Source organism: Micrasema longulum, unplaced genomic scaffold (assembly GCF_059751315.1).
Source record: "Micrasema longulum isolate JH-2025_06_02 unplaced genomic scaffold, ASM5975131v1 h1tg000747l, whole genome shotgun sequence".
NCBI classification, from domain to species: Eukaryota; Metazoa; Arthropoda; class Insecta; order Trichoptera; family Brachycentridae; genus Micrasema; species Micrasema longulum.
The window spans coordinates 1,154,837-1,168,444 of NW_028277941.1; the positions used below are offsets into that span (position 1 = coordinate 1,154,837).

Sequence of the window (13,608 nt, forward strand, 5' to 3'; positions counted from 1 at the left end):
GAAATATTATAATATTATAGGTAACGTACTTCATTGTAATTTTTCAGCCGGTACTATCATGTTTTGGTATAGGACCTCCACAAAGTAAATAAAAATCGATGAAAATCATTTGAAAATAGTTTTCTCTTTGTGTAATGCAGATTGCGTGATTTTTAAAATGAGGCGCATTTGAATAAATTATTTTGGACATTTCAACGTTCATATTTTTTGTTGATTTCGATCACTTTGATCATGCCATATTTATCTCGACCTTATTCCGTATTCATTTTGTACATTCAGCTACATTCCAACCAAAATCTGTATTGCTGAATAGGTTTATGTAAACTATAATAAGTAATAGCACCTCTTTTTTAATTTTGTCGAAATGTTTACAACTACCTACACCTACATTGCCTTACTTTCTGCTCAATCTTTTTACCGGTGTATCGTTTCAGAAAATAATTTATTTTGGCCCTTTTATTGCACAAAGTTTTAGCGTACATTTCATCAAACAACTGTATTCCCAAAGTTCACGGTTTCTAAATACAGCTTTACTTACATTCATTTTACGAATTCCTAGTCAGTATTATGATATCACATGGTCAAATTATTTTTAATTTTGCAGATCGACAGTATCCTCTGGACCACACTTTGGGAAATATAGATAAATATATTCCTTTTACGCGTGTAAAATACTTACACACACAAATTTCGACGTTTCTGTAGCCTGTTCGTTTCTACGTCTGCTTCTGCTTGCTATAGGTACACACAGACATAACAATATGTCATACATATACGGTACTGTATACTTGCGAATGAATGTATGGCTTCAAGCTCACTCACAAATCAATATTTTGCGCTCACATGCATGTAGGTACAATATTATGTGGTGTCTATGCTCTCCGACGATACGTCATAATCTCATTCGAATGCCATCATCAACAATAACAACAGAATCCTATTATTGTGTCGATCGATTGTAAAATGAATCCTTACAAGCATTTTTCCCTATATAAGGTAAATTTTATTTCAGTGCATCCACTTCTGGTGGCTATCAGCTATAGGATACAACATCTCAAGAACATTTAAAACTTTTTAAAATAAGTTTGATCTATTCACTCGAAAACTGTTCAAGGTAGCTCTGGGAAAATGATCGCGTTGTTGAGTTTGGTTTTTATAGTAGCGGTGAAGGTGTTCAAGAAAACTACTCCAAATGGAAAAGTGACTGTTTATCTCGGAAAACGTGATTTTGTTGACCATTTGGATTTCTGCGATCCTGTCGATGGAATCATCGTCGTCGATACCGATTACTTAAAGGGGAGAAAAATTTACAGCCAGGTACACACTGTGTTATGTCTTCTATTATGAATAAGTCAAAGATATTAAAAATATTATTATGAAAACTGCATTGAACATGTTTTTGGCAGCTTGTCACCACGTATCGATATGGTCGCGAGGAAGATGAAGTTATGGGAGTGAAATTCTCCAAGGAGATGGTTCTAACTCACGAGCAAGTTGTACCAATGGTCAACAGTAAAATGGAGCTGACTGCTATTCAAGAGAAACTCCTAAAGAAGTTGGGACCAAATGCGTTCCCCTTTACTTTCGCCTTTCCCGAGATGTCTCCTAGCTCGGTAAATATGTTTAGAAAATATCCAAATATTTCAGAAAATACTTGCTAAGACAATACGTATGTAGGTACCTAGTGTACCTAGTACAGGTACGTTATGAACCTACATATTTGAAATGATTGATAGTCACTATCCAATTACAAATGCAGGAACTAAAAAAAAAGTTTTCTACCTAACGATACTGTGTAGTAATTCTTATTATATGTTAAGTAGGCACCATGATTTAAAGTACCGAGATAAAACGCTTTTTGTGTAAAATTTGAATATGTGTGTTGTCATGAATTTAAAATTTGGGGACATTTCTAAAAGTTTTAAATAACTCAACCACAGAAAATGGGAATGAAGTTGTGGTAGTGCGGGGTTCGAACCTAGGATCTTTGATATGTGAGTCCATGACACTACCCCGGTAGCACGACCCAGTTTTATTGATTTACTTTATTATATATTTTTCTCATAAAAACAAAATACCGCAGGTCATATATTATATATTCTTTTTTAAATATATATTTTTTTCCACATTATAATCAATGATTAATAATAAAAATAATGAGACCTCCCTGGGAATGTGGAATTTAACTTCCAAAAGCATTTTATGGTGCTTATAGCTGATAGGGAACTATAGGGAAGGAGACATTGTATGGTACACCGATGGCTCCAAGAAAGATGGACCAGCAGGTGCTGGAATACACGGAGTTAGACCCGCAAAAAGGTTCTCCATTAGCCTAGGGTTCTTTTCCACTGTCTTCCAAATGGAACTCTATGCCATCTTTGCCTGCGCACGTGAAAATTTGCGCAGACGATACAAAAACAAAAGAATTTATATTCTCTCAGACAGTCAGGCTGCTCTAAAAGCACTGAACTCTGTCAACATCAATTCTAAATTAACCTTGGAGTGCCTACGGGCGCTAAATTGTGTCGGTGAGTGTAACAGTGGGATATTAATTTCGGTACCTGGACACTCAAACATCGACGGTTACGAGGCAGCTGATGAATTGGCAAGGCTGGGAGCTGAGACAGCTCCAATAGTCGCTGAACTCTACTGTGGGTTGCTTAAATGTGCTCCTCGTAATGAGTTTAGGCCATGGACCAGGAAGCAGAGTGTAATGCTCTGGCAAAAATTACCTGGTCAGCATCATGCGAGGGAACTGATAAAAGGGTACTCGCAAAGTTTTACTTTTGTCCTAATAAACCTCAGCCGAAATCAAGTAACAGTTATCACTAGAGCCCTTACAGGGCCCTGCAGATTGAACAAACACCTCGCTAGAATGAACCTTTCCGAAACTTCTATTTGTAGGTTCTGCAGTGCAGATGAGGAAACACCTACACACATTCTATTTGAATGTGATGCTTTACATCATAAAATGAGCCTCGTCCTCGGGGGACTACCGGTTAAACATAAGGATGTTAAAGAGCTAGCACCTTACCCAATAGCCCGATACTTTACGGATCTGGGCTTGGAGGGGGAGATTTAGCAAAATGTGAACTCTCGCCTTCCACACTTAACATTATACTTTTAAAAAAATATGTCTTCTTTAAAATATCTCAAAATTTAAATTATAGTAATATACATACTTTAGATTACCCTGCAACCTGGTGATGACGATCAAGGTAAACCTCTAGGAGTAGAGTACAGCGTCAGAACATATGTCGCCGAGAATGAGGAAGACAAAGGACACAAGAGGAGCTCCGTCACCCTGGCTATAAAGAAGGTATGCAATGTTTATATACTTACACTCATTACCATTACAATATAAGAAAAGGCTGTTATCTCGCGTGTTTACATGCAAAATACGCGAGATAGAAGTGTTTTCTACGGCCGCGAGAGCGTTCGGAATAGCAGCGCAGGAGTTACAACAAACACATTTCGGGACATAAGAATGCATTTCCACTCGCATAACCGGCGGACAGAAGACTCGTAGAAACTGGTGATTATTTTACTACTAGGCCATATCATTTGACGCTGCTTGAGTATTACCCGATGCGCGATGGGAGGAGCGTGATACTAAATTATTTACGTAATAATGTGTTTAAAAATATGTTAGAATAAAAGATGATAAAAAGAAGAAACCGAATGGATGAATAACAAACATGGCCAACATGGACATCATTATAACAATGCATTTCTTGTAAAATTACCTATACCCAAACAACGTCAATTTATTTCAGACCTGATAATAAAATTAATTTATTGTTTTTGACTGCTTATTGAACTTAAATATTTCCACAACAAAGAAAAAAAATCACACGGAATAATTAAGGCTCTCGTTTGAAGTGAATTCAGACTTCGACTTTTATTGAAGCAGAACAGGGTTTGTGTACCCACTGTTTGTACTGTAATGGTATATGTACGGGAGTTGAGAATTTTTTCATTTAATTTTTGTACAAGAGAAAAATCACATAAGAACAGAAGTACATTAACAAAAATAATATGATACAAAACTTATTTACAAAGAATTATGTAGTTTCGTATTTAAATAAACGTTTTTCTTTTAGCTACAATTCGCACCGGCTACTCGCGGTCGTCGTCTGCCCAGCTCGTTGGTCAGCAAGGGCTTTACCTTCAGCAATGGCAAGATCAATCTCGAGGTGACTCTGGACCGCGAGACTTACTACCACGGGGAGAAGATCGCCGCCAACATAATCGTATCCAACAACTCCAGGAAGTCTGTCCGTGGCATCAAGTGTTACGTCATGCAGCACTGCGAGATCACCATGATCAACTCCCAGTTCAGTCGGCATGTTGCATCTTTGGAGAGCCGCGAGGGGTGCCCCATTACACCCGGAGCCAGCTTGTCCAAAACCTTCTACTTGGTACCGCTTGCTCGCACCAACAAGGACAGCCGTGGTAAGATGTCTTGCTTTGTTGTATTGTGGCGAATTTTCAGTATTCGTGCTCGTGTTTCAAATCAATAAGTCGTGAAAAATAATTCACGCAGACTAAGATTAAGTTGCAAGACCGTAATGGTCTATTAAGCACAATAAATATTGTTCATGTCAAACATTTAAACGGAGGGGTAATAACATACATGCGTAACACAGGTACTGCATTATAAACTTCCTTATTGATTTTATCGGTTTTGTTTTTGGCAATCAGGTATCGCTTTGGACGGATACTTGAAGGAAGATGATGTTAACCTAGCCAGTTCTACTTTGGTGGCAGAAGGCAAGTGCCCCACTGAAGCCATCGGTATTGTTATCTCATACTCCCTCAGGGTGAAACTAAACTGCGGAACCCTCGGAGGAGAGTTGGTCACAGACGTACCATTCAAGCTTCTGCACCCAGCTCCCGGTAAGATGATCGAAATTTAAAAATATTTTCACTGCTTTCGTACGAAAATAAATATGCGAGTGTCTGATTTCTCTCTTTTTTCTTCAGGAACTGTCGAACGTCAACGCGTAAACGCAATGAAAAAAATGCAATCTATCGAACGTCATCGCTACGAAAACTCTCTATACACTAACGAAGATGAAGATAACATCGTCTTCGAGGACTTCGCCCGCCTCCGTCTGAACGAACCAGAATAAACACTTCACCAGAACGTATTAACAGCTCTGCAACTAGAGGATAAAAACTTGAAGAAGGATGTACCTTATTGTACAAACGTTTTAAGAGGGTAAATTAATCTAGTTGTGTTGAAAGCAAGAATAAAAAAGCGAAAAATGATAAAAAATTCACAAAAAAATGAAACAAAAGTTGTAACTAAGTGTAACAAAATAAGCAAACGAAACAAATATTTACGAAAGTAATGACCACCAGAAGTGTCATTATGATTTATAATTTTTATTTGATCATGGTTTAGTTTTTGGGGGATAAACTATACACAACGAATTGCGGGAAAACTGCGTTTACAATTTAATGAACTGTTTCTATATTCATTTAGGTACACAATATTGCAGGCTGTTAACAATTCTTGAAATTAAACATAAATTTTATGGGGTGGCTTGAAAGCGCACCGTCACACCGAATATAAGCCTCATGATATAGATTTAAACAAAAAATATTTAAATGTTTGGTCATCTGTAATAAAATTATCGAAAGCAGCATAGTAATTAATATATTTTTATTTCTCTTACCTTTTACTGTTTTCCACAAATTTTTCTTAGTTAACTGTGATGGGTATAAACTTTATGAAAATTTAAGTAGATTCTCTAATATTAATAATAATTGTAGTCAAGTATACCAAAGATAATTTGTAAAATGTCTTCGACCGAAATAAATTTTTCACAATTAACAGAATGTACCAGGTGAGTACACAAATCTAGACTAAGGAAGGTCCCATTGATCCTTCAAAGAAAGACCATCCCCACTTCCTTGTTGCCAAAAAATCGTTGTTATTTCATCGTGTCCTTCAATTTAATAAAGTATTTACTTCACACGTAGCTCAGTTATCCGTTATACAAAACCCTTAAAATAAATGTAATTGTTCGTGGATCCTTGAATTCGAGTTCCCAATACTAAAAGAGCTTAAGTTTATGATCGTCCTGTATGTTTGGCTGTTATGTTAGCGTCGCATAAGTCATTTTAGAAATTGTCTAGGTACATAATAATGACTGTCAATTCGAGAAAGGTCAGTAATTCGTGGTTCTAAAATGAGTAACCAAAACAGTATGGAGCTGACCGTACATCTGATCACCAACTTCCAGACTACCGCCATAGTGAAAAGGTAACCCTTTACTTCAAATTACACTTTCCCATCGGTAGAAAACTGGACAGACCACTTTTGGCTATCCGTGCCTGAATCATTCGAATTCGCTTCCGGATATGCAAAAACAGGCTTTTTGCTCCTATGCCTATGCACTAAAATTATATTCAGTTTCTAGATAAAATGTCCACCAGGGGATACTTTGATCGTAAAAAACAAGGTTGACCGGTTTTATTTTAAAGACCTAGCCAAAGAATTATATAATTTGTCTATTTTGCTCCCCTCACTATAATAGAAGAGAGAAATAAAATTCTTACTTGGGGTGGATTTCACTGTCCTAGAAAGACAATCCACCCCATTTATATTTTGACCATTTATTTTTGCAGGAGTGAAAACCTGTTTCTGGCTACCTGTTGAACCATTAAGGGTTCGAGGACGATCCATTGTCCCTTGATTCTGATTTGCATAAAATCAGTCCTATGATAGGGGTGTATTATTATTTTTGGACAACTTTCTTTATTCGACTTTTCCACTGAATGTGTAACTGTGGGAATGCACTATTTAAAATGGACGAATTAAAATATACAAACTTCGGTTAACATAATTTATTTCATGAACTTATAAAGTTAACTAAAACATAAATTATTTACCAACCAAATCTTAGTAATGCACATTTCAGCATATTGTTATTCTCTTTGGTTCACCGTAACTACGGTTCACCTGAAAGCTTATAAAATGAATAATGTATTTCAAGTAAACCATTCTCATTGACAATATACAAGTTTCCAGTGAGACTGGAATAATAAAACTAGTGAATTCTCACACGTAACAAAGCCTGAGTAATTAGATAAGTTTAGATCGATATACTTAATTATTCTTAACATAATTTTTGGTATTAATAACGAGTTATCGCAGTTTGACGAAAAATCAGTTGATCGGCTTTAGAACATATTTACGGCCGGTGACTTGATCGATTATTTCTCCGGTACTCGGGTCCAGGGCGAGGGACGGTCCAGTAGCTGGGTTCGGTTGTCTTTTCTTCCTGCTTTGTTCATCTTCTTTGTAGGTTTGGTAATCTGCTACAGGTTCGCTTCCTTCATCACTGGAGTCTCCATGTCCTGCGTGGTTGTAATCCCAGTAGTGTTCGCCGTATCCACCATGTTTGTCGCCCCAGCGAACCTACAATACATTTATCACATTATTTCAAGCACTTCGATTACTTTAATTCTTTAATACGTTACTCGTAATACCAACACTACACGTCTGGAAGTATTACTTCACTATTATTATGATATAATAAATGTGCAAGGACGCAATCTAAAATGTCAAGGTATTGGCAATGTGCGAGAGAAAGAAGATAATGAAATGACCAAATTTTCCTACTTTAGTTTTGAATTCTCCAGCGTGAGGGTGGGCCTTCTCGTGTCTTTCAATAAAGTGGTGCTCATTTCCTTTTCTGTGTCCTGTTTCGTAGTGGTCTTTAGCGGGCACATGCGCGTACCTTCATTTCATCCGTCGATTTCATATTACAATGTTTAATAGTTCCGTGTTAGTCCAGCAGAGGAAAATTAATCAGTTAGATGCAGCCATGATCACAGCAGAGTGGTGCGAAGATGACATATAAAGAAGAAGAAATTACACCCTGTTAGAAATGTTATTCAGCACAAAAGCGAGGTGAAGTCATAAGGAAAAATATCTCGGTATGACGTGTACACTAAATTTATACATGTTTTCTTGTTAGACTGTTAGAAACGCTTAGACTATCGAAACCAATATTCCTACTAGATATGTTTTTATGCATTACTTTTCCTTGATCTCTGTGAGTTTTGAAATCTTTTCTTTCGTATCTTTCCTCCCAATCATTTGGATCTTCACAGACGTGACCGAACTCTATCCTATGAGGGGCCAGCTGGACTGTGAAAAAATCCCTACAAGAATTTAATCCAGTAAAATATTTTTTATTTCGAAACTAAAAATAATGATTACTAAATATAATTTACTTTATTAGAAAAGGAGTGTTAAATAGTAATTATTATATGCAATTGAAATATCACATCAAACAATAATTGTAAGTATTTAAGGAAAGCGACATTATGCAACTTACAATAAGATAAGTAAAGACTTAAAGCTGCCAATGGGTAAAACATTTTATATTTGTGTTCCATACGTACTGGAAGTATTTGGAATGTGCCTGGACAGCTCCCGCAGCGTGTCCCAAGAAGCCAGAAGCTTCAGCAGCACGATCCTCGGTAGTGTCCAATACTAGTCCCTTGTCAGGTCCCACCTGCCTCTTGTTTACTTTGTCGGATTTCTCAGCATCTGCCGAAACTGCCACCACCAGAATGGCCAGCCCTAACTAATCATCAAAATCTTCGAATTAGCTAGAATTCATTTTTATATTTAAAAAGTAAATACTAATCGCTCAATTTAAAACACTACTAATTTAAAATGAGCATATTGCACGATTAATATTCACAAAACTTTTATTTCTAACCTGGAGGTAACACGTTTCGTAAGTCTTCATGTTTTCGTCGAACAACTCAACAACAATGGTATTAAATAAAGTGAAATCGAAGTATTTATACGACAATACCATTCAATCGCTCAAAATACACCCACTCTCAATCTCAACGCTGGAAACGCCGATATAATGGATTTTTTCCGATCGGACGGAAGTATTGATAGGTAGAAATACAAACATGTCCGCTGTAGTTGGAGACAGGCCCCACCGCCAAAAAGTAGCTGGATACGTACCTACTAGTATTGAGTATTGGGTATTGGTAATATCTGCCTACGATCATTAGAGCAAAAAGCGTGAAAAGGCAGCGAGAGCAAATGGAGCATTACCGCGTCGCACTCGCAGTCGGCTAAAGCAAACAACATCTACGAAAGTTCCATAAAAAACGTATCTGTCACAGTCCAGGAACTTACATTTTTGCGTCTTTATTACTTGCACAAAATATTTGTCAAAATACTAAAATTAAAACATACATTGAAGAAGTTAGGTACTTATACCATCATTATATTGTAAAATTTAAACGTGCTATTTTATTTAAGAATCTTATTATGTAATTATTTTTTATTTGAAAACAAATAGTTGCCCATTGGCCAAATATTGTCCCAAAATCAATATTTAGTAAATAACTCATTACTAGAAAATAGGGATCGAAAAATTCATTTGTACGTTATGTCAATAATGGATTGTCGACGTCGGCGTCAGCGTCACCGCCGCGACGGCGACGCAGCGTTAAAAAAATTCGTTAGTAATTTTTTTTTCGTTAGATCGGGTTGTGGTCCCATGGCTAGTGTCTCGGACTTACGGTTCAAAGGTCTGTGGTTCGGATCCCACTCTACTCTAACTTGATCCCATTTTCTAATAGTGAGTTATTCACAGCTCGTTGAAAATGGCCCTCAAAATGAAATATTTGGGTAAATCATAAGAATGCAAATATTTCTTTAAAAAAAAAACATGATTTTTGAACAATGTTTTTTTATTAGAATAATATGTAACAATATACATATACATTTAAATTACACGGCAATGCTTTGCTATTGCTAGATTTAAGTTCATAATATATATCTTTATATATATAACTCTTCTATAGGTGTGATGTCACTAAATTCCTTCTAAACGGCTTAACCGATTTACGTGCGGTTATTTGCGAAATAAGGAGCTTTGCGCTGCGGATGTTTGCAGATCTTAAAATTTTCAATGTAATTTGTAAAAAATAAGTTAGGGTCATAAATGAAAAAAAAAATCATCTACCTACCAGGGCTGGTATTCCAAACGCACAAAATACACGAGATAAAGTGTTTTCTACGGCCGCGTCAGTGGTTCAGAATAGCACCCTAGGGTTGCATTTGACGAGAATGCATGTACAAAAAAATTTAGGATTATGATGATTTAGAATTATAATAGTCTAGAAACCGCGTACGCGCATTAAACTAAAGGCGACTAAACTACTCATAAATGGGATAGTTTTACGTTTTTCTGTAGACTTCTGTAGACTAGAATTTAATTATGCCGTGTTGTGTCGTTTGTAAGTTTCAAAATACTGCTGGGATTAAAAGGGAATAGGGTGGGACCACATTTTATGTGTAAGTAGCGAATTCACTTATTATATTATTTGAATTCGATTATTTTACCATCTGTCAGGTTGTTAAATAAAACAAGGTAGACATTTTGTTGAACGTAAATATTTATTTTCTTAGAAAAAAAAATATGTTCACATATATATGGGATGAATTTATGAAATAAAATTAGAATGTTTGTTTATACTCGTACGTATAAAATCACAAACAAAAACTTTTAATGTATACATGATGAGAGAGAAAACATACATATCTACTTCACCCTCATATTTATACGTTTATACACATACAAACCCTCATACATATACATATTAAAACACACAGATAGGTACATACTACGTCCATAAATATAATATATAAATGCAACAAAAAGTAAAAGGTATAAATGTTTTTATAAATAAGGTGGTTTTATTATGGAACGAAAAATGTAACAAATGCAAACATGAAAAAATTAAATAAAATAAAATAAATAAATTTTACAAGAAGAGATAATTTTTTCATTTTTTTCATTTTCATTTTTTTTTTTTTTTTTTGCACCACTACAGGCCAGTAGGCCCAATTACAGTGGTGAATTTCATCACAGAACACCCAGGCTTGAGAAAAATTCATTTTGATTTTTGTGTTCTCACCGGGAATCGAACCCGGAACCTTCCGAGCGTGAGTCAAGCGTCTTGACCACTACACCACGGAGGCCGCCATAATAAACTAATCAAACAATAATATGAAAGCAAAATGATTAGTATTCGGTAGTATCATTCAAGAAATTTAGATTAAACTGGCAATCTTAATATGATATTATTGTCCAAAACAAGCGTTTTCCTGAACACATAAAATTTAAAAAAAAACGCTTTATGTTGACAGGAAAATACAAAAAAAGGATATAATAATTTTTAAAATGAAGTGATAACACAATGTTGAAAAATGCATTAGTAATACAATTAATATCATTTTATCATTTAAAACTCTCGTTTTGTGAAATACAAATATTCTGAAAATATTTGGCTTTTTGGTAAAATATCCGTACCTAGAATCTCGTACCATAGTGATCAATAATAGTATCCATCAGATGGTTGAAGCTTTCTTTGTACAAAAGTACCGTCAGTAAAATAATATTTTTTTCAGTTTTAGTGCCGACAATATTGGCGTTTACTACAGCTTCGTTCAACGAGTAACGTGGTAAATAAGGTACACTTTATGAATATATCGCAAGTACGGCTGCTAGCTATCTAACTAGGTTGTTATGAGATAGCTAGCAATGAGTGCTTAGATTTTTTTGTGTGTATTTCGTTAGCATATATTTTTTTAAGTACAGACATAGAGAAGAAATAAATAATATCTATACAAGTATCGTGAAAAAATGTAATTTCATAATATTATTGTAGTTTGTAAATTGTCAAGAGATTTTGGCTTTATACATTTGATGCATGATACATTTTCTATACGGATATGTAAAACTTTGATGATCATTATAACATGCGAGTCAACTTTATTACATATATGGCCGAAGATCTAATATGTTATTATTCCAAAAGTGATTGATTGAGTCTGTAATGTACGGGCCCGTTTCACATAATCCACTCGGTCCGGTAAAATTAGAGTGGGTGGATACTTTCTTATTATTTCATATTATTATTATGGATAACGAATATAGCGCCATTTTTGTAATGTTATCCCCCAATGGCGCTTTATGAAGTGATTATTGAATATGTATTATTATGTATTATGGATTACTTATAGAGCGCATCCGAGATCCCAATTAGCCGAGGCCTTTAAAACAAATTCATTAATGCCAGCATAATATTGAATATATTTATTTATTTATTCATTCATTCAAAACGACACTCTTTTAAATATTAATGAACTTATTAAAGCGTGTCAAGCCATAATAATTAACAATAAAAAATAAATAGTAATATTAATTTAATTTAATGACATATTCAACGAATAATGACATACTATATCCGTAAATATTGTACGCTTTCGGTATCATTATTCTGAGCGTCAAATTCTCCTTTATTATATTTAGATTGCTCTGAACAAAAAAAAAGCGTGTTGCCCAAAGTGACAATATTTAAAGGTGCTCAAGATCCTAACTAACCGAGGCCCGAGGCCGATGAACTGAGGCCCGAGGAGCCGATCGACTGATGACCGTAGGGCCGATAACATGAGACCCGAAGAGCTGAGTTCCAAGTATGGAACAGTCAACTTTTTCCTGCCAGTACTTTATAAATTATTCAGCCGAAAACAAATTTACCCTATCTACGATTACAAAATAAAATTGCAATATAAGTGATAAAAAATGAAACATTGCGTTGTCTATTTCGAATCCCTATATTTACTGTTTTTATTTCAGGGCCAGTTTCATAAATACGGCGACTTAGTATTCCATATTTGAATTGTAAAATATCGTATTTTCCGTCAGTGAAAATTTTACAATTAACTTTAAACACACAAACAGCAACGCAGATACAAAGTAACATTTTTAAAACCCGATAGAGTTAATGCTTTGAATAAATTTCGTTCTTGTAATTGTGATTACAAAGGCTTTCTTACTCTCAATAAAATTAATGTTAAAAGCGCAAAAGAATCGAAAAACTCTCTCAGAGACGGGAAAGATACCAATGTCCAAAGTAATTAAGTACATAAAATACATACGTAAGTTCACTTTACGTAGTCTAGGTACATTGTTCTTCCCAATCTTAGAGTAATAATACACCACGGACTAATAGAGTCGCCCATACGAACAAAAAACATTATATGATTATCAACCACGAAGTAAGCTACGGTTTATAGCAATACAACGGGCCGTACGTATTCAGGTCGAGAATTGCAAGCGCTAACCGAAATCGTCCGTTACACGTTTATTGTTAAATTAAAAACCAAACCAAAAATTTGGAACGCTGTGTTCTATGGAATCTAGTTAAATGAATTTTCTTGAGCGAATTATCACTCTAAGACTATGATTTTTACTTTTAAATTAATTAGAAAAAAAGACCTGAAAAAAAATCTCGCTATCCGAAAAAAGTTAGTGAAGTGATCACATTATTTTGTACCTACCTTACTGAATTAATTTCTTAAATCAAATTTTTAATATCTTAGGTATTTGGTCTTTTTAAATGCTTTTTACCAAAGACAAGCATTTTAAGCACCCTGAACCCTGAATCTGTAGTGCCCCTCACTTGATTTCGGACTAGTTTTATTAGGTCAACAGCAAACCTTTGCGAGTACACCTTTATTAGTTTTTTCGCGTGGTGCTGACCCGG

At 35.2% G+C, this 13,608-nt stretch overlaps 2 protein-coding genes across 3 annotated transcripts; one reads left to right on the top strand and one right to left on the bottom strand.

Annotated features, from left to right (window-relative positions):
- The first annotated feature begins 1,019 nt into the window (after nt 1-1,019).
- On the top strand, nt 1,020-5,660 carry Arr2 (arrestin 2). The gene is made up of 6 exons (XM_088230328.1): nt 1,020-1,317; nt 1,407-1,613; nt 3,188-3,319; nt 4,104-4,455; nt 4,705-4,899; nt 4,987-5,660. The coding sequence occupies exons 1-6, from the start codon at nt 1,129-1,131 to the stop codon at nt 5,133-5,135; spliced, it is 1,224 nt and encodes a 407-aa protein (XP_088086454.1). The 5' UTR covers nt 1,020-1,128; the 3' UTR covers nt 5,136-5,660.
- Nucleotides 5,661-6,843: 1,183 nt separating this feature from the next.
- On the bottom strand, nt 6,844-8,802 carry LOC148279191 (uncharacterized). 2 transcript variants are annotated; one of them, XM_088230341.1, is made up of 4 exons: nt 8,748-8,802; nt 8,425-8,609; nt 7,637-7,754; nt 6,844-7,432 (listed from the first exon to the last, which is right to left on the bottom strand). In XM_088230341.1, exons 1-4 carry the CDS (start codon nt 8,775-8,777, stop codon nt 7,181-7,183), a joined length of 585 nt encoding a protein of 194 aa, XP_088086467.1. In that variant the 5' UTR covers nt 8,778-8,802; the 3' UTR covers nt 6,844-7,180. The 2 variants fall into 2 exon arrangements, with proteins under 2 accessions (XP_088086467.1, XP_088086466.1); XM_088230340.1 differs by lacking the exon at nt 7,637-7,754 and adding an exon at nt 8,058-8,181 and having other exon boundaries at nt 8,748-8,801.
- Between the last annotated feature and the right edge of the window lie 4,806 nt (nt 8,803-13,608).

Coding starts and splice junctions, on each gene's coding strand:
- Arr2 (XM_088230328.1), top strand. CDS start 1,129: ATGATCGCGTTGTTGAGTTTGGTTTTTATAGTAGCGGTGAAGGTGTTC. Junction 1,614..3,187: donor CCGAGATGTCTCCTAGCTCG/GTAAATATGTTT, acceptor TACATACTTTAG/ATTACCCTGCAACCTGGTGA. Junction 4,900..4,986: donor GCTTCTGCACCCAGCTCCCG/GTAAGATGATCG, acceptor TTTTTTCTTCAG/GAACTGTCGAACGTCAACGC.
- LOC148279191 (XM_088230340.1), bottom strand. CDS start 8,777: ATGAAGACTTACGAAACGTGTTACCTCCAG. Junction 8,610..8,747: donor ACGAAACGTGTTACCTCCAG/GTTAGAAATAAA, acceptor TTTGATGATTAG/TTAGGGCTGGCCATTCTGGT. Junction 7,433..8,057: donor CTCACAGAGATCAAGGAAAA/GTAATGCATAAA, acceptor AATGTATTGTAG/GTTCGCTGGGGCGACAAACA.